At 36.7% G+C, this 20,688-nt stretch overlaps 2 protein-coding genes across 3 annotated transcripts in view; both read left to right on the top strand.

The window, feature by feature from the left end:
* The first annotated feature begins 2,595 nt into the window (after nt 1-2,595).
* On the top strand, nt 2,596-5,218 carry LOC129745475 (cysteine--tRNA ligase, cytoplasmic). 2 transcript variants are annotated; one of them, XM_055738580.1, is made up of 4 exons: nt 2,596-2,736; nt 2,814-3,588; nt 3,653-4,588; nt 4,654-5,218. In XM_055738580.1, the coding sequence occupies exons 2-4, from the start codon at nt 2,815-2,817 to the stop codon at nt 5,149-5,151; spliced, it is 2,208 nt and encodes a 735-aa protein (XP_055594555.1). In that variant the 5' UTR covers nt 2,596-2,736; nt 2,814; the 3' UTR covers nt 5,152-5,218. The 2 variants fall into 2 exon arrangements, with proteins under 2 accessions (XP_055594555.1, XP_055594556.1); XM_055738581.1 differs by having other exon boundaries at nt 2,607-2,736; nt 2,791-3,588.
* Nucleotides 5,219-8,989: 3,771 nt separating this feature from the next.
* The window catches only part of LOC129746088 (uncharacterized), a 48,700-nt gene continuing 37,001 nt past the window's right edge, over nt 8,990-20,688 (top strand). The window contains exon 1 of the mRNA XM_055739549.1: nt 8,990-9,743. Within this exon, the coding sequence (XP_055595524.1) occupies nt 9,495-9,743 (249 nt within the window). The 5' untranslated portion in view covers nt 8,990-9,494. The remainder of the gene's footprint in view (nt 9,744-20,688) is intronic.

Here is a 20,688-nt window from a genome sequence, read left to right as displayed (position 1 = left end):
ATTCCAACACTAGCACCACCGACACAGCACGACTGGCAGCACCACCGACTTAGCACGAGTGGCACAGCACCACCAACTTAGCACGAGTGGCACAGCACCACCGACATAGCACGAATGGCACAGCATCACCGACTCAGCACCCGACAGAGAACACCGAATCAAATGACACCACACCACCTGCACCACCAGCACAGCACCTCTTACACAACATCACTGGCACAGCAACACCGACGCTGCACCGATTGACTCCAGTTTCATTTGTACGAATCACACTAACGAATGACATCAGTTTCAATTTTGAAAATTAAAAACCAAACCGAATCAGCTGTTTTTTGACAGTAAACAACTGCATTTGTGTTAGTGCGATAGAAACCGATAGAAATGAATCCTGCTCTTGGGCTTGATCGATTTCGATTGGTTTCGATCGATTCCGATTGGCTTCATTGAACGTCAATTGGATAAGTTCCGACCAAAACATTGGCTGAGTGAACAACAATTTACCAATCGAAATCGATTGAAACCAATTTCAATTGGCTGTTGAACGGGCCTATAGTCACTACGATACATCTACGGCTCCAGAAAAAGTGATTGTCTCTGTAAACGTAGCTATTATTTTAAACTTTACTTCGAAAACGATAAGAGCTTCAAATTAACGTCATTGTGAATAAGTGATGGTATCTGGAAAGGTGAATGAATTTTTTAACGATTTACTTCAATTTTATTAATAGACGTAAAACTGTTCTCGAATCATAACGCAAAGCGTTCATGACGTCTCTCAAACTCATGTCAAAAATAACCAAAATGCTGGTCAGAGATGCCAGACGATTTGAAAAAAATAAACTCAGCACAGATTTAAGAAAAATCTTTTGAACGAAAAAATTTTTTTTTCGATTATTGAGTCGATAACAAGCAGCATTATAGTGCATGGTGGTCAAATGATAGATACAAAGTTACAATTTCTTATAAAGCTTATGATATTGTTCTAGATTTTACACACCATGCTATCCACAATAAGCTTTTAGTTGAGTTTAATATCGCTTCCTTAAAAAAAAACTTTTTGTTTCTTAAATATGCTTAATTCACACATCTATATATTCTAACCTTTTTAACGAACAAAGATTATTTAGGTTTGATCTTTTTGAAGACTTTCCTCTCATGAGGCGATAAAAAGATGAAATAAAAATTAACCCAACTATGTAGAACTCATTATTGTTTGAGTTTAGGGAATATCACCTCTACTTTCGTTTAAAAAGTTTTCAATAAAAGTTTTATACTCTATGTCCTTGAAATTAACCTGTTTCTAATAGCTACTAATTACTCTTTTTTATTTTCACATTTTTATTTCATATCAGTACAATATTTATAAATCAGTCTCGTTGGCATCCCTGTCGACAACATAAAAAACAACAAACGTTTTCCGCGCGCGTTCCCCCAAGAAGTCCTGTGTGCCGTTCCAGCAGCAAATCTCCACCGTTTGGCTGTCGACTGAAGGGAATCGGTAGCCGTCGTGATTATCGCAGGACAGACAAGAAAAAAGCCAGCGATGTTTGTAACAGGTAAATTCCACATACAAATATTAACATCAACAAATTTTAGAAAGGTTTTTTTTTATTTCAGAAACATATCCGCTGGAGGAGCTGGAGGAGCAATTTCACTCTGGAAGGAGCAATCCTGACTTCGGGATCCAGCAGCTGATCCAACGTGTGTCGGAAATTAGACCTCGTCCTGGTGAAGGAGCGATAAGAAGATATCAGTCCGAGTCGAGAGGGTATAAAGACGGCAAAGACATGGTTCTAAATTGCGCACCCGCCGCTGCAGGAGGATCTTTTTCCATTCCACCACTGTTTCAACCCCGGTGTTGGTTGAAAGTTGATGGGTAATTATATTTTTCAAATATCAGGTCGATAGTATGGTGTACATAATTAAAGTTGATAAAATAAAGATTTATAAAATCTAAAAATCGCCACTTTTTATTTTTCACAAAAATGAGAATTTTTTGTATGTGTGCGTGCTCCATTCCCGTTTACGATTCAGAATACGGTACGGATAATGTTGGAAGAACGTCATATCAGATCGTTTTATAATTATTACTGTAAATGTTCAGTTACAAGTGAACTTTAAGAATGACTCTAACATAAACAGTTTGATGGCAAGAATATGTTTTCCCTGAGCGGTTTTTGAACTTTATCTCAACTGTTTGCAGAACAGTTTCTCCATACAATTGTTTTAACAGTTTTAAACAGTAACATAACTTAACGCCATATTCCACAGACCGTCGTTTTGGAATTCACAATTAGTGGAATGTTTTTTACGATGTCAGATATCGTTTTCTAAAAGTTATTTTACGCTGTCCCGAATAGTTTTATAACTATTATAGTGACTGTTTGGTAACAGTATTTTTGTATTCGGGCTCTTGGGTAATATCTCAAATTTTTGAAACAAAAATTTCTAATAGCCCACAGTATCAAGTCAACCAATAACAAATTTTGTTCTGAACAATGCTTTTTTTATCGACACCGACGTTCTCGATCTCTGACTTCTGGGGCGACAAACATCAATTGACGCATATCCCGAGCATTTGTCAAACTTGCATGCATGCGGATGCGATTTTTGTTGACTGTCGCTCCAGGTTTTAGTGACTAATCCTAAGCGCATATCGATTGGAACGAAATTTCCGCGCTTAGTTTGGCTAGATTTCGGTTTAAAAGTATCTAATTTTGATCCTCTATTTTCAAGGTAAGTTGATGCTATAAAGTGATAAGTTAACGTTGTGTTTTGAACTGATATCAGGCCTTTGTGTTTTCAATCTTCAGAATGGCGAAACGTGTTCAACCGACGTGGCAAACTCCGGTATCGGCTCGGAACGATCCAAAGTTGAAGTTGTACAACAGTCTCACCCGGCAGAAAGAACTATTCGTTCCGAAAGATGGGCGTAACGTGAAGTGGTACAGTTGTGGTCCTACGGTCTATGATGCTTCCCATATGGGTCACGCAAGATCTTACATCAGTTTCGATATCCTTCGGAGGGTGCTGACCGATTATTTCGGGTACAATGTTCTGTATGTGATGAACATAACAGACATCGACGATAAAATTATTAAGCGGGCTCGGCAAAACTATCTGTACGATCGATATGTGGGGAATGTCTCGTCTCTGGAACGATTGCTGGAAGATAACCGGGAGGTGATGGATGCATTCCGCGGAAATTTAGCCAAAGCGAACGATCCGGACAAGAAAGCCATGATGGAACGGATGCTGGAGAAGCTGACTGCGTCGGTGGACAATTTGACTCTGGCAGTCAAAAGTAACGATAAGGAAAAGCTAGACCTGGCGCAGCAACAATTCTTGGATGACTCTAGGGATCCGCTTTCCGATTGGCTGGACCGGAGAGAAGGAGGGAATGTCAGTGAGAATTCCATCTTCGAAACCTTGCCTCGCTTCTGGGAGGACGAATTCCACAAGGACATGAAGGCGTTGAACGTTCTGGCGCCGGATGTACTGACTCGGGTGAGCGAATACGTACCTCAGATTGTGACCTACATTCAACGGATCATAGAAAATGGGTTGGCCTACGAAGCCAATGGTTCGGTAAGCTAACAGTTTTTTCATCTGAATAAATCTATTTTCATTGATAGCATTTTATCCTGGACAGGTTTACTTCGACGTGGCTGGATTTGACCGGAGGGAGAAGCATTACTACGCCAAACTGGTTCCGGAAGCCTACGGGGATGCCAAGTCGCTACAGGAGGGTGAAGGTGACCTAAGCATAGCTGAAGACCGGCTGTCGGAAAAACGATCGCCGAATGATTTCGCGCTGTGGAAGAGTAGCAAAGCCGGTGAACCCTGGTGGGACAGTCCTTGGGGTCGTGGTCGACCAGGTTGGCACATTGAATGCTCGGCTATGGCTTCCGACATTTGCGGAGATTATTTGGACATTCACACGGGTGGCGTGGATCTGAAGTTCCCCCATCACGACAATGAGCTGGCTCAGAGTGAGGCCCACGATAATAGTTCGGAGTGGGTAAAATATTTCTTGCATACCGGTCATTTAACCATAGCAGGTTGCAAGATGTCTAAATCGTTGAAGAACTTCGTAACAATCCAACAGGCGTTGCAGAAGCACACTGCAACTCAGTTGAGATTGGCGTTTTTGTTGCACTCCTGGAAGGACACTTTGGATTATTCCGATAATACAATGGAAATGGCAGTTCAATATGAGCGATTTTTGAATGAATTCTTCCTGAATGTAAAGGATTTGACGAGGCACGTCGTTTCAGGACAACCGCGAGATCAGTTCAATGAATGGACCTCTGTAGAAGGAGACCTTCAACAGAAGTTGGCTACGGCAAAAGAAGCGGTCCACGAAGCCCTATGCGACAACATTGACACTCGAACGGCGCTGGATGCTCTGAGGGATTTGGTGTCGCACAGTAACGTTTACATTCGAGATCACAAAGCAAAGCTAAATGCCTTACTTTTACGAAGAATTGCCAGCTACATAACCGACATGTTGCACGTTTTCGGTGCCATTCAAGGACCTCGTGGAGGTATCGGTTTCCCAGTTGGTGGCGGTTCCGATTCTGGGGATGTAAGTTTTTGTCACCCTTAAAATAACAATCAGTCTTATTCTCATCAAAACATTTCCTATTTTAGCTCGAGCAAACCGTTATGCCCTACCTATCGGTCTTATCAGACTTCCGTACCTCGGTCCGGGAACAAGCTCGCGCTCTCAAAGCCACCGAAATTCTACAACTGTGCGATCAAATTCGGGACGACATACTTCCCAACCTCGGAGTCCGCCTAGAGGATCGCGAAGGCCATCCATCGGCCCTGAAACTGGTCGACCGAGAAGTCCTACTGAAAGAAAAAGAAGCCAAACGGGCGGAGGAAGCGCGCAAAGCAGCCGAAAAGGAACGCAAAAAGGCCGAAGCAGCCGCAGCTCAGGCCGCCAAAGATGCGCAACGTAAAATTAACCCCCTGGATATGTTCCGCTCGGAAACCGATAAATATTCGGCCTTCGATGATAAGGGCCTGCCAACGTTGGACGCCGAGGGAAAGGAAGTTAGCAAGGGTCAGCTGAAAAAGCTGCAAAAACTGCAACAGCAACAGGAGAAACGCTATCAGGAGTATTTGGATTCGTTGAAGGCTTGAAAAGTTTGCCTTTTTCTTCATTTAAACAATGATGCTGCATTACGCAATTTAACATAGTTATAATTTAATCATATTTTAATTATTACAATAAAATTATTTGAAAAAAGAAATCGTTTGAAATTAATCGAACTATTCAAGTTTTAATATTAAAATTTGAGTTTTTACTTTTATAACCCGATTGAGGCTGCAATCGCTTTATCGTTAAAATTTGTTTTTCCATTGTCATGTAACGAATTCCTAATTTAAGAAAAGTTCATATTGTACGTTATTAATCGAAGAATCATTCTTTGTCAGGTATTGAGTTTTATCAAATTTCCTGAAGTAAAAGTAAATAATTTTCCTTCAGCCTCCAAACAGGCATTACATTAGAGGTGTGTTCAACAAAACTCAATCGAAATCAATTGAAACGGATTGACAGTTGATCAGCTGTTTTTCCAATTGACTTCGATTGATTTCTATCAGGCTGCTGAATGAACAGACAGACACTAATACTAACGCGCTGCTTTTGCTGTCATTTTCTTATACAACTGTGTACTTGGAGATTTCGGGCTTTATTTAATAATGAAAATTATAACAGCAATCGTCTGTTACTGTACTGATGTTTTTATTAAATGAAAAAAAAAACCTTTTTTTTAATGATTTATCGATTCTTAATAAACATGACACCAGCCCGACGGACCTGCCCCAAGTCATTAGCACCACAGCCTCAGCATGACTGCCACAGCACCAACGAATCAGCATGGCTAGCACAGCACCACCGACTCAGTACAGCACCACCGACTCAGCACAGCACCACCGATTCAGCACAGCACCACCGACTCAGCACAGTACCACCTCAGCATGGCTAGCACAGCACCACCGACTCAGCACAGTACCACCTCAGCATGGCTAGCACTGCACCACCGACTTAGCTAACTGGCACAGCAACGACTCCAGCACCCCACAAAGAACACCGCTCCCAAAGAAACAATCAAAAATTAGTCACAACAAACCAAACCAGCTGTTTTTGACAGCAAGCAACTACATGTGTGTTAGTGTAATTGAAACCGATAGAAACGAATCCTGCTCTCGAGCTTGATCGATTTCGATTGGTTTCGATCGACTTCGATTGGCTTCATTGAACGTCAATTGGATTAGTTTCGATCACAACATTGGCTGAGTGAACAACAATTTACCAATCGAAATCGATTGAAACCGATTTCAATTGGCTGTTGAACAGGCTTTAGTGTGAGTCCTGCACGCTCTTTTTTTTAAACTCAAAATTAAGTAGTTTTGGCTCAAAACAGCACTTCGGTGGCTTCCCTCAACTTTGAGTTTGACTGGGCAATAGCAAAACTAAGTTCTGATAGGCATACTCAATACTAAGTTCGGCAGCCGAACTCGGATTTATCCTTTTTTTCGAGGGTAGCTGATTTTCAGGGAATTAAAGGATGATTAAAATTTGTTGTACCCGGATGTTGCTGTTCCGGTACATTGCATTGCAATTACAGAGCGGGGGAAAGTTTTGACATTCCCGGTCAAAGAAAACTTCCGAATGTTACTTCCCACGGGAAGTAAACAACATCCGGAAGTTTCCGGACATTCCAAGCCGCTCACCATATGATGACAATGACGGACAGAATTTTACGCTGACACGGTGAACATGCATTCCATTATGAAGTTCCTTCATAGTCTTCCGGTAATTGTTCCGGAACGACATAATTTTGCGACGTGTTCGTTGGTTGCTGTTCCGGTTCGGACTGAACTCGCTAAGTGTTTTCAGTCCAACAAAGAGAGTTCAATTTTTAGTTCATAAGGTCGAACTCAGCTTTGATCCTTCGCCGAAGGAAAAAAAAGGGATCAATTTTGAGTTCGCAGTTCAAACTCCGTTTTGATCCATCGCAAGGAGGAAAAAAGGGTACTTAACTTTAAGTTCATAGAATCGAACTATGTTTTGAACCTCGGTCATACTTAATTTTGAGTTTAAAAAAAAGAGCGTGTGCGAAAAGCCTTGAATAGAAAGATGCGAGAACAAAAACAAAGAAAATGTCAAAAAGACGGTGGCTGAAAATATAGATTTTCCATATATAATTTGTTCATAAATAAGACCTTTTTTTTGCAAAAATGACCAAAATTTAAGAAAAAGCAAAATTTATAAAAATTTTAAAAATTATCGGCTCAAGATGCAATTAAACTTTTTCACAAGCCAAAACTTTGCGAAGATTGATTCAAATGCAAATTTTATTAAAATAATAAGATTACGCATTATAATACACATTTGATGAAATGATTGAAATAACTAAAATGACAAAAATGGAAAAAATATAAATGAGATCAAACTGAAAAAACCGAGATTTTTTTTGAATTTCTATAACTTTTTTTTTCTTTTTAAATTTTACCAATTTGGTAATTTTTTTTTTATTTATGTCTTTTACCTATTTCAACGCAGTTTTTGTTCGTTCCATCTTAGAATTTATTTGCAAAACAAATCGAATAAGCTGTTACAAAATTTAGAATAAAATCCTCAAAATATTTTCATTTTGAAACACCGTTGGTAAAGAGGTTGCTGCTTTCACGCACACACTTTCAACTTATTCACGGATGCCAGGTGGTTTTGACCAAAATCAGGACACCATGAATAAGAACAAAATCAGGATTTTTCAGGACACCACTAATTATTAGAATCACTCTGATAAATTGCATAAATGAAGGCGAAATAATGAATCTGTAGAGGCTTTAATAAATGCAGTACATTGCCTGGCCTGCAGTTTAAACGAAAAAAACACCATTTTAATCATATCAGATTCGTTTCGTCGTCGTCGTCGCTCGTCAGATCAATTAACAATAAATTTAGTTATAATTTATTCACTTTTTTGAGAATCAGTGCAAATCAAGACTATTTAAAAAAAATCAGAACAAATTCAAGCGTACTTCAAAAATCAGGACTCGCTCAAAAATCAGTACAAATCCTGAAAAATCAAGACACCTGGCACCCCTGAAGCTGGCCGAACGCGAATGCGAGTTTTACCCAGGGATGCCAGGTGTTGGGGATAAAAAATCTGGGCAATTTAAAAAAAAAGTCTGTGTATGTCTGTGCACAAGAAAGATCATAAATTTGATACCGATTTTTTTTTAGTAATGCGTGTGAGCGGGGGGGGGGGGGGAGGGGTTCTGGTTATTTTCGAGTTAATAACTGTATAACAAATTGTTTCTGTTACTGTTTCGCTCCACGTACCATCACTGATCATACTGACAGGACACTTAGAACAAAAATTCGATCATTTTCTGGCTATTTTTTTTTTCGTCAAATTTAGCAGGTTCGCAATACCGACGGCAGGTGGCGAACCTACAATTTTTCCGATAGAAATGCCCTGTAGGAAAAATGTACCTGTTTTGCACGATTTTATCGTCTGAACTGCCTGTTTTTTTGCGAAAGTCGGGTGGCACTTTCTAACTGGGATAGCATTTCTTCAAATCGATCGATGCGCACTCTGGAATCGATATTGCGTACTATCGATTCCAGAGTACGTAAATTATCCAAAAAACGAAATCGACTGTCCAGTCAGTATGGTCAGTGGTACCATATCGATCTTATTAAAAAAAAGTTTAATAAATGATTGGTCAAATATCAATCAATACAAGTGAGATTTCAGTCTAATATGGCGCTTACGGATCAAATTCGATACATGAATATAGCTTTCATCACTCGATTTTGAAAGTCTGTAAAATCTGGGCACTCTCAGGAAAAATCTGGGCAAAATCTGTGTCTGACCAATATCTGGACGAAGGGTCAAAAGTCTTGGTTTTACAGACAAATCTGGGCACCTGGCAACCCAGGTTTTACCTTTCGATTGGAGGACGTCGAACGAGTCGCGTATTTTGTTGTGTTTGAGATAGCGGATAGGATTAGATCGTAGTAAGCTGGAGTCGCAAGTTGTGCTGGGTTTACCATAATATAGTGTAGTTTTGAATATCATTATCATTTTTAAAACATCCGAGATTCTTCCACAGGCAGTGTCTCTAGAAAACTCAGTTGCCTTTGATTTGTTCGGTTCCTTTTCAAGCTTGCAAAAAAAAGTGAAATCTCCGAATTCAGCAGCAAAGTTAATTATTTTTTTGGCTGCTCTCGAGGAAGAAAATCAAATTTGAAAGTGCTTAAAGTGAAATTTAAACAAGGTCAATCAATCGAAAGTTTGCTTAAAAGAGCAGTTCAATGGTTGGAGGATATCTGTGAAACGAAAAATCGAGAAATATTACAGCAGGCTACCGAAGAAAGCGGAAGTTGTTGGCCATTAAGTTCGATCGGGGTGAAAAATCTTGCAGGAAAAGAAAGAAGTTTCCCTGGCCGAGAGCGCAATAAGAAAATGTCCATCAGCTGCAAGTGCTTAAATATCGTAGTGAAGTTGGTGGAACCGGAATTGGAATCTGCGGCTCGGTTCGATTTCGAAAAGTATCTCACCAAACGGTCCCACTTGGTCGGATCTTCGCCGGCGGAACAGCCGGAATCATTGGCAAAAGCAGCAGCAACAACAACAAGTACAACAACAGTGGCAGCAGCAGCAGCAGCAAATAATACGACACCCAGCGACGACCATTTTCTATTTTTCAAAGAGGTGAGTGCTAGTTGTGTTGTTTACTGTTCTGTTGGCAAATGATGGTCTTATTTTGTTGTGTGTATTATTTATTGTTATATTTACGTTTATATTCCGAGATTTTCATGCCTCAAGGTTATAAACGTACAGAAAAGATTACAAAACAATTAACTCGAAATACTTACAAAATTAAAAATAAGGTGTGACTTGCGGTATTTTTTAAAGGGATCAGGACAGGAATTTATTGTAGGCAGTTGTAATTTTTATTGAGTAACGATAGCCTTCTTTTGCACAACATAAGGTTAAGGAAACCAAACTGTATTCGATAAAAGAATAAAATAAATTCTCAAAATGCATTACCTAAGTCAAAAATAAATGATTGGATAAGTAAAACATAACAAATAGATGAAGTGAACTCGTAGGACCGAAATGTCAACAGATAGATTTGAAATAACATGATAGGTATTTGCATTTATCAATCTTTATCTTAATTGGATAAAGCCTATTTTGATTAAGCTATAATGATTGATCTCTTGATAGCTAAAATGCCGAAAGGAGGCTTGCTACTAGCCCAATGCTATTTTGCTACTAGCTAATCCAATGTGTTTGGCTTCAATTTACAAACATTTATGAAATTTGTGAAAATGATGTCAACTTTGATTTGTTCGTACAACATTTCATATGAAAAATCCAACATGATTCAGAAAAAACCGCTTTAAAAGGGAACTGCAACATGGGTTTCGAATTGCAATACATATGTACTAAAATGATTAACTTTAATTTAAAGAATAAGGGAAATCCCGGAAAAAAGAAAATAGCCATTAATCTGAAGAAATATTTTTTTAAATATTTTTAAAAGGTGTTCTGAATTGAGTTATTTTAACATTGTTTTAAATCTGAAATAACATATAACTCTGTATTTACTTTCTTTATAAGTTTTTTAGTTATGCAAAATTATAACTAAACATATCAGCAAATATAATAATAGTAGGAATATTCCTCACTTCCCAGAAACTTGTAGGACACATGAAACGCGCCTCCATGTGAGAAAAGTTCTTACGAACATGAATAAATGCTATCGAGAAGACCTAAGTGGCCTTAGACTAAATTTGGAAAGCTTCTGGCGAAAACTGTTAAGCTCATTATCACCAAAACTTTGTGTCCCGATCTGACAATTATTCTAAACCCGCATACTAAAAAACTATATCTCAAACGGTCTATACGATTCCTCAACAGCTTCAGAAAAAGTGATTCTCTCTGTAAACGTAGCTGTTCTATTAAACTTTACTTCGATGACAGATTTAAATGATAAAAACGAAACATGAACCTTCATGTGAAAAAGTGATGGTATCTGGAAAGGCGATACAATGGTACGAACGATTTCCTTCAATATTTCTGTAATCGTAAAACCGATCTCGAACCGTTAACCAAACCGTCCATGACTTCTGTCAAAAATGAGCGAAACGCCGGTCAGAGATGCCAGACAGTTTTGCAAAAAAACAGTATGAACTTATAAAAATATCTCTTAAATAATTTTTATATTCTGATAAGTGATATGACTCTGTAGCGTTTCGAAAACAATAATGGAATCCAGTTGGAAATAGAGCTTGGAGTTCCGATGGTGTTTGTGGTTTTCGTTGATGATTTTACCATCAGCAATAGTTTTTTTAAAAAGATTTTCTTGTAAACTATGATTGTTTTATATACGTGCGAGCTACTTAGACGCAAACCAATTTCATATAAACATCGAATTTACTTTTACATGGTGTATTTCAATCTCGATCCAAAACATTGATTTGAATTAAACGGAATTCCTCATTTGAATCAATACTCATTAATATTTCTAAAACATTCTTAGTTCTCTACCCATATTCATCCTGATCATTTAAAATATTTAACTAAAAATTTCGCATCTCCATATCTATAAACATATTGATAAAACATTCAACCTGGCACCACTGACGCAAACGTTTCATTTTTGTTTTGCTGCGCCGGGAGGATTTTGTTTTAGGGCGGCACGGAAAATTGAATTTTTACTAAACCTGCGAGAGCTAGAGTACTGAAATCTGAAAGAAATTAAAAGGACCATGACATTGTGTGTTTCAGGTAAGTGGAAATAAAAATCTTTTAAAACAAATCCGATAATCGCATTTTTTATGTTTCAGGTTACGCTACTGGGATCCCCAAAGTTCGAATCCGTCCAATGGATTGCTTTGTGCCGGAACCCAGGGACGTTCTACAGGACATGCTTATTGAAATATTCACCAGAAGGAAGCACAACAAAAATGCACTGAATCAAATTGGGCGGCAATATTAAAATTTAATAAAATGATAAAATAAGAAAAGATCGGCCATTTTTATCCGAAAATCTCCCATATAGATATACATTAGACAAATTGCGTTTGTGTACGTGCTCTTTTCACGAACGATCCCTTAAACGGTTTGAATAACGTTGGAATAAAGTAAAGTCAAATCGTTAGAGAACTATTTGTGTAAATGTTTAGGCATGAGAGCTCCTCGAAATAACTATAACGATTACAATCCGATGATCAAAATACATTTTCCACAATCGAGTTTTCAACCTTAACTGGACTGCATGTAGAACAGCTCTTCCATACAACTGATTTAACAGTTTTTAACAATTACATAACCTAACGACATATTAGAAATACTGTGAATTTGGAGTTCACGGTTCAACTAATGTATTTCACAGCTCGAATAATCGTTTGCTAAAGGTTTTTTTACGCTTCATGAAATCGTCGTTTGACTATTTAAGAAATCGTTTGGTTACAATCCTCATCTATGCGGGAATACAACACAAGTATATCTACTATTTTTTTCATCATATCTTTCATGATAAGTAAGTTGACTTCGTTAATAAATTTTATACTCAAAATATGATTTTGATTTATCGTTTCAACATGTTTTGGAGTTTTCAAAAAATCAGATGTGCCTAAATGAAAAGTATTAAAAAGAGCTAATTCTACACGAAGAATTTTTTTCCTTTACCAATTTAATTATTTTAGAGAAATGCTGATTTCCATTCACCAAACGTGCTCCAGATAATAATAATAATAATAATAATAATAATAATAATAATAATAATAATAATAATAATAATAATAATAATAAAAAAAATAATAATAATAATAATAATAACAATGATGATCACTCTAGGCCGGTACAACCCAAAACCAAGTTGAAATGCCGCAAAATCGGATGAAACTGGCTCCCGACGAAAATGACTTCGAGGGGGTTTTCCCAAACTTGAGAATAAACGTCATTTTTGCAACTTAATTTTGGGGCATGTCATGCGGCAGGGATTTTTTTTGGGATTTTTTCATTTGATGCACCAAATATCAAAAGGGATTATAAAATTTTAGTAAAGACAATATTTTTTTTCATAATTCCATTTTTAATTTTATTTTCAATAATACTTTAAGAGGAGAAATCACCGTGAATTTGTTTTATGAAATGAATTTGCGGCTTTATCGGTGAGGGTTAAAGAGTTGAAATGAAAGACGGATAGAAGATCAGAAGAAAATTCTAAGGTGGTGAAAAGAGCGAAGAGCATTTGAAATAGAAGCTTGACCACATACTAAATTCTTTGTCCCACACCAATTAACTGTATTGAAGAAGTAGTACCCAATAGAGAAGGCACTACATTTTTCGATACAGTTAATTATGGATGGTTCGACCGCCATGTGAGTGTGCACATGTGCCGAACGGACAAAAAATTTAGCATGTGGTTGCTCTGTTAAGTCTTCTATTGTGCGATATCGTTCCATCGATGGCTAGGTAGATTTCTTATTTTCGTTTTGTGCGGATGTTCCAACTGGATTGAGTTGTCGCATACGGTCAACGGTCAGAAATCTTGGCCTAACTATTTTCGATTATCGGAACGATGTTTTGTAATTGATTTTTATAGCCGAATTATTTTTATTATTTTAAGAGGAGAAATCACCGTGAATTTGTTTTATGAAATGAATTTGCGGCTTTATCGGTGAGGGTTAAAGAGTTGAAATGAAAGACGGATAGAAGATCAGAAGAAAATTCTAAGGTGGTGAAAAGAGCGAAGAGCATTTGAAATAGAAGCTTGACCACATACTAAATTCTTTGTCCCACACCAATTAACTGTATTGAAGAAGTAGTACCCAATAGAGAAGGCACTACATTTTTCGATACAGTTAATTATGGATGGTTCGTAAATGAACCAATAACGAAGCCGGCCAAGTCCATGTAGTCGATAGGAGGAAGGGAAGTGCAGAACATGTGGAGATATGTTTGGCGGAGGCCGGCTGTACGCCATCCCTCCACAAATCTTCACGTTGAATGATTGGGGGGAAGGTTATGTGGCATGGAAAATCTCCTTGGTAGGCGATGAAACCACTTGAGACCTATGCTCCTAGTCTCCTGACATTAATAATTTTCCTAATGAAACTCCTATATTCTCCTAATGAGGCCAAAGGAAAATTAAAAAAAAAATAGTATCAACCTGTTTTAAAATTGTCTGAAATTTGAAAAACATTGATAAATTTCACAATGCAGGTATGTATTTAAGTTTATTTGTAGCTGTATTTTTATTTGTTCCTGGCTCATGTAAAAAATTCAATAAGTAAACAAAGTAGTTGAATACAAGATACGAAAATGGAATTAAAACTTTTTGGCGATACATTACAAACGACTAATATAAAATTATTTTGAATGGCATGAGAGATGAAGCCAAAAATTGTAACTCTCTATAACAATATTTTCTTCTTCCTGAAGTTTGTTTTTAATCTTAGCCTTCTGTCCCTCAATAAATAAGACCTCATATAAATATTTACATAAATGCAAGAATTGCAAAATTACTAATGATTTTTAAACATCTTTTCTTTTCCGAAATTTTTTCTAACATATAATCATTCCTCGCAAAAAAAAACGTAAGTAATGGGACCAAAATCAACTTTTTTTTATTTCTCGTATCAATCAAAAAATGGAAACACAAAACAAAAAAAAACTATTATTTTTACCAATGATTTCCTTAAACGACTTCACTCTTGAACAACAAAAGAACTGAAAAATGTTATGCCTTAACAAGTATTAAATTAAATACAATTTTATTTTTTTTTCGTACACGTTTTGGCATTCGTGTCAAAATACACTTGTTATTTTTTTAAACTAATAGTTAAACCATATTACTTATTCTACAAGACAATATTGTATAACTCAAGATAATAACATTTGTTCTTAAGTTAAGAACAATGAAGAACAATGAAGTTTATAATATGACCTTCGATTAGAATTTTGTCTTAAAGCGAAAATTTTCTTGAGTTTTATCTTCAATTAGTCAAAGCTGTGTCAAAAAACAATTGGTACAACACAATACAGCTAAAGAAAATACAAAGATTAAAGTATAAGGAATCGTTCGATAAACCAACAACAATTTGCTTATTTAAACTTTCAAGTTCAGTCTTTTGACAAATTTATAGAAGATCCTATTTATTGAACTGAAATCCAACCTCTTTTTACATTTGGGTCATTCCATGTCAAGTGTGCACAGCGAGAAAAAAAATCTTATCAAAAATTCGCCAAACTTGGCCGATAGACTTTCTGAGGCCTACAAAACAAATCCTCAATTTTTGAGAATGATCCGCCCACCTCTCGTTCCAGGACCCTCCCTTCTTTTTCACAAGATTTTGAAAAATTCTTCATTTTTAAAATACAACATCTCTTGACTGAAACATCGTACCAAAATGACAAAATATGCGTTTTGTAGATTTTATTAAAATCTACCGATTGATGTTATTCATTACTCGAAAAAGTGACGTTTTAAACGTCAAAACACAGCTCTAAAAACAAAACAGTTGCTCGCGTTCTCTCGTCAGATGCGGGCGCGTTTTTTGATCGGTGTACCTACTGATGCTTTTTCGTTTTCGTCGTGGTAGAAATGGGAAGGTTTCGCGTCGGTAAACAGTAAATCGTGTTTTTAAAATCGAGTGAACTTTATCGATCCTAAAATTGAAGAATGTGAAGTGATTAAGTGAAAACTGATTTCCCGCTCCAACATGTCCGAGCATGTCAGCAAGAAGCATCGATGGAAGCTGTTTGGGGGGAACCAAAAACCCGGTGAGGAACTTCCATGTTATTGCCTCTCTTTATTTCTCTTTTCTATCTTCCTACGCACAAAAGCATAATATTACTTTTAGAAGATTATTTTGAAATTGGTTTTAGGTACATATTTATTAATCCTTTCCAAAATCAGACAATATGGCGCCTTATTTCGTGTGATTAGTTTGGGTGTGTTAGTGAATTGATTTTTAAAGGATGCTCCGTAGGTTTTAACATGTGGGCGTGAATGAATTTGTTACTTGGTGAAGCGTTTGTTTTCCGCGGCCTGCTTCGATTTTTTTTTCTGATCCGTTTGCGTTTGGTTGAAAGTGGGTGGATTATGAGAGTAAAATTTCTATTTTCTAATATTTGGATTTTGATCGTCCTTTTCACTAAGTCGGTTGTTAAATTCATTTTTTATTGATTTTGAATACATTCTGTACCCATATGTTTTTTTTGGAATAGGTAACAATTTTAAATAATCAAAATTGTGTGTCGCAGTATCTCAGTATGTCGTCATCAACAGATAACAGATTCTGTTTCATTCCCTAGCATACATTTTCAATTATCACAATCGATTATTTATTTTGGAATTTTGAATTTAACTATTATACCCCTTTGATTGTAGCAGATTTGAGATCCATTTGGTCAAAATAAAATTTATTTTTTCATCTTAGCAATAGATGGATAAACAATGTTGAACATTCGTAAATTGTTCAATGTTTTGTTATTGTATAGTATTTGGCACCATTTCATAGATGAATATACAACTTTATACACATTTATATAAACAGGCATAATAACAACTTTTATTTCAGGTCCGTATCCTTTTATTAACGAAAATTGTTTATCTGATTAAACTGTATATTCAATAAATATTTCAAGTAATTTTCCTTTCCTGCAGATATTTTATTACCATTGTATATTTTTAGAAGGAATGCATCTGGGGATGACCTGAAGAAATCATTGCAAGCGGCACGGGTAGCCGGCCATTGTAGGTTTCTGAGGGTTGGATGCCTTCCTTCGACGAACCATCGGACCGTGGAAGCCCTAGAAGAAATTCGAAGGCCAAGCCACACAGCCATAGGCAGGACCTTGCTACCGATGGGGGAACCAAAAAAAAAAAAAAAAAAAAAAAAAAAAAAAAAAAAAAAAAAAAAAAATAAATAAATAAATAAATAAATAAATAAAAAAAAAATAGTTAATTATGGATGGTTCGACCGCCATATGAGTGTGCACATGTGCCGAACGGACAAAAAATTTAGCATGTGGTTGCTCTGTTAAGTCTTCTATTGTGCGATATCGTTCCATCGATTCCATCTGACCGTTGACCGTATGCGACAACTCAATCCAGTTGGAACATCCGCACAAAACGAAAATAAGAAATCTACCTAGCCATCGATGGAACGATATCGCACAATAGAAGACTTAACAGAGCAACCACATGCTAAATTTTTTGTCCGTTCGGCACATGTGCACACTCACATGGCGGTCGAACCATCCATAATTAACTGTATCGAAAAATGTAGTGCCTTCTCTATTGGGTACTACTTCTTCAATACAGTTAATTGGTGTGGGACAAAGAATTTAGTATGTGGTCAAGCTTCTATTTCAAATGCTCTTCGCTCTTTTCACCACCTTAGAATTTTCTTCTGATCTTCTATCCGTCTTTCATTTCAACTCTTTAACCCTCACCGATAAAGCCGCAAATTCATTTCAATAATACTTTTTTCTAAATTGACTGACCTCGGCAGAAGTTTTCGAAAATGGTAATTCAAGAAACCCGAGCTTGATTTATCCCGGAGCAATTCTCAATGAATTCGATCGGGAATTACAGAGTTCTGCTGCCGTCATAAAGAACGGAAGTTAAAGCTTACATTTTACTTTAAAAATCAATGGGTCTGACCTGTAGAATGCACCCGGAAGGAAAACCAGGCTGCAATCGTCACTAGCGTTGACTATCCAGTGGATAGTATCCACGGCTGCGATTGATATGCAGAACAGCCGAATTCATATGTCATGTCGAAAACTGGCGATTGGTACCGTTTAGGAACGTCACGTGTCCTCACAACCTTGAGACTTCCTAGCATAGTGCTATCCGACGCTCCCGTTTTAGTAGGTTGCTGCTGCAATTGTTCCAGATCGTCCTCCGCTTCTTTCCGGTTCCTTCCGGAAATTCGCTGGAGGCATGATAATGATAATGTTCTGGGTAGATGTTTTTTAAAAATAATCGATGAATAATCGTTTTCTGGAAATCTATAAATTAAAATGAATAAAGCATGATTAAATTTCGTCAAATTCAAAGCATTTTACCAGAGATTCTATTCGATGCGACTGACTTTGTTTTGCTTACAAGAAAAAAACTAACTGAAAATAAAGGGAAATTTTTTTGGGGTGGTCAGTTCGAGCTTCGAACTTTGATTTTGGTGTATTGACAACAGCCCAAAATCAAGAACGCCAGGCGAACTTTGTTTTGATGCGCTGGCGTTCTTATTTTTGGGTTGTTTTGATTCTGAGTGATGATGTGGTCATCAATAAATCTCAAATCATATTGTAGAGTAGATTTTAAGATCAATCTACTAAATAAATTGTTGCCTTCTTATAATTTCTTTTATAAAATATTTAGTATGTATTGTCCAAAAAGTGAAATTTCCATCAATAATTATTGATTTCTAATTCTAATATTCTTGTCACTTAACAATTATAATTGTTCCAATTCAAATGACATTCGAATCTCAAATTGTAGATTTATTAGCATACTCCGTCAGTCGGGACCTTTTTTCCATTCGGCAGAAAACAACACAAATTGAGAACCATAGCAACATACTTTGCTACACGAAGAAAAGTTGGAGTAGGCTGAAATCCCTATGTTGAAAATAAAACATAAACAAAATTTTCTGCGTGGTCATAAGCCTAGTCCACACTAGGCAACATGAACTGCGATTTTTGTTATGAGACGAACTTTGTTGTCTGTTGTTGTTGTTGGAAACCTGAGACGGTCTCATTGTCTCCCGAAGAAAATGGGAGACGCTGAGGCCGTCTCGAGACGAACCGTCTCCTAGTGTGGACTAGGCTATAGAAATGCAAGTTCAAACACGAACTTTTGTAGTTAAGACGCGAACCCACGGTTGATGGAAAGAATGTTCAGAGAGGTTCAGAGTTCCCTCAGTATCTCGATGCTTAAAAATTCCTTCTAGTAAGAACTTTCTCCAGGAGGTGGTGCTGATATAAATGTCTTTGCTGAAGTATATGAAGCATGCTGAGAGTTACCAATGTTGATTATAATATGTTTGATATCAGTGTCACATGAAACATTAACTTCCACTTGGTTCACAAGATCTCGAGCTATACAAAAAAAATGTATAAAAGCCTCTCTTCTCTTTCCTGTTTCGCCTCTTAAAGAATATGTCGATCTATGCTTGAATCCTTGTATAGGAGCCCCCCTCCTATCAACCCACTGGAAGCAGGGAGAGGTCTCAAATAGTCATAGAAACATTTCGGTCACCCAAATATCCTCCTATGCTAAATTGGGTGTCATCAGCTTGTACAGTTTTCGAGTTGTGCCAAAATGTTTTTTGTTTGGGAGATCACCTTCTACTTCTAATGGAAAAAGGGGTTCCCACTTGCCAAGTTTCATGCAAATCAGCCAGTAGTATCAGAGTCTATAGGAAACAGACAGACAAATCGAGAAAAGTTTCAATGAATGCCATAAGAATCGATCCTGAACACTAATATTAAATTGTTTAAAAAACCTCAAGCTGATGATAGTCGCGTTGGAACAGTAGAAATATGGATTGCTAGTTGAAATCTGACTAGAGATTTGGTTAGAGCAGGGGTGAGCAACCTTTTGAAGCAACGGGCCACTTTTAATATGAAATTCTTTCAGCGGGCCGCATTAAAAATAAAATTTAGTTAATAATAATTGGTAGAATTAAACGTTTTTTTAGTTTCATCACTCAAACCGGATCATTTTTCAATAATTTGAATGTTTTTAAAGATTTGAAATGTTGAGCGAAGATTCTATTTTTACAAAAAGCAAACATCATTTGCTTCCATTTCTTTTATTAAAAAACGCTTTACCTGCTCAGTTTAGCAACACATTTCAAATTTTGGAATTTTTCCTCTTTACTTCCTTGCTCCGCAAAATTTTTGGGGCTGGCTAGTAAAACTGTCAGAATGAGCGTGGCGACGAACTTGTTAAAAACAAAAATTTTCGAAAGTCTTTCGAAGATTCGTAAAAAGATTTTTCTGAAAAAAAACCAGTTTTTTTCGAACCGATATGCGATGGTATTTTTCGTCATCACTTCCATTAAAAAGTTTCATGGAGCTTGACCATAGCGAATTTTTTCTGTGCCCATTTTCGAAAAAGTTTTCGAAAAAGTGTTACAGTTTACATTTTTGATTCTAGAAATTTTTTACAAATTTCATAAATTTTCTTAATTTAATTCAGTAACTCATGGTATGGGCTTTCTAAGGTTGAACTATGAAAATCTTGGTAATGTGGATTGCTTATTTTGAAGTAAAATGACTCAATTCAATCAAATTAATTTAATCAATTTTCAACAAGCTTGATTTGCCCATGAAATTTCTGAAAAAAGCATTACACCAGACAACAAAATTCTCATTTCCCGAGGTGCAAGGAATCTCAAAACTTATTTTTACTTATTTGGAGTTGCTGAGTCCAAATATCATTTTTATTGTCAGCACTAGATTTCGAGATAACTTTAAAAACTAGGTTAAAAAATTAGTTATTTAATTTGCGTACTCTTTTGACAAAACTTTAAAATACAAACATTAATTATTCAAATCTACTCAATGATCAACTTTCTCAGAGACCGCGAGTAATTTTGAATTTTGAGAAAAAAGTTATGGAAGT

This window comes from Uranotaenia lowii, chromosome 2 (genome assembly GCF_029784155.1).
Source record: "Uranotaenia lowii strain MFRU-FL chromosome 2, ASM2978415v1, whole genome shotgun sequence".
NCBI classification, from domain to species: Eukaryota; Metazoa; Arthropoda; class Insecta; order Diptera; family Culicidae; genus Uranotaenia; species Uranotaenia lowii.
Note: the sequence above shows the minus strand (reverse complement) of the source record. Positions and strands in the feature narration are given on the sequence as shown.

What these genes read in the sequence shown, in the direction of transcription:
- LOC129745475 (XM_055738580.1), top strand. Translation starts at nt 2,815, where the DNA reads ATGGCGAAACGTGTTCAACCGACGTGGCAAACTCCGGTATCGGCTCGG. An exon ending in CCTACGAAGCCAATGGTTCG is followed by an intron (nt 3,589 to 3,652) that starts GTAAGCTAACAG and finishes TATCCTGGACAG; the next exon opens with GTTTACTTCGACGTGGCTGG. An exon ending in GCGGTTCCGATTCTGGGGAT is followed by an intron (nt 4,589 to 4,653) that starts GTAAGTTTTTGT and finishes TTCCTATTTTAG; the next exon opens with CTCGAGCAAACCGTTATGCC.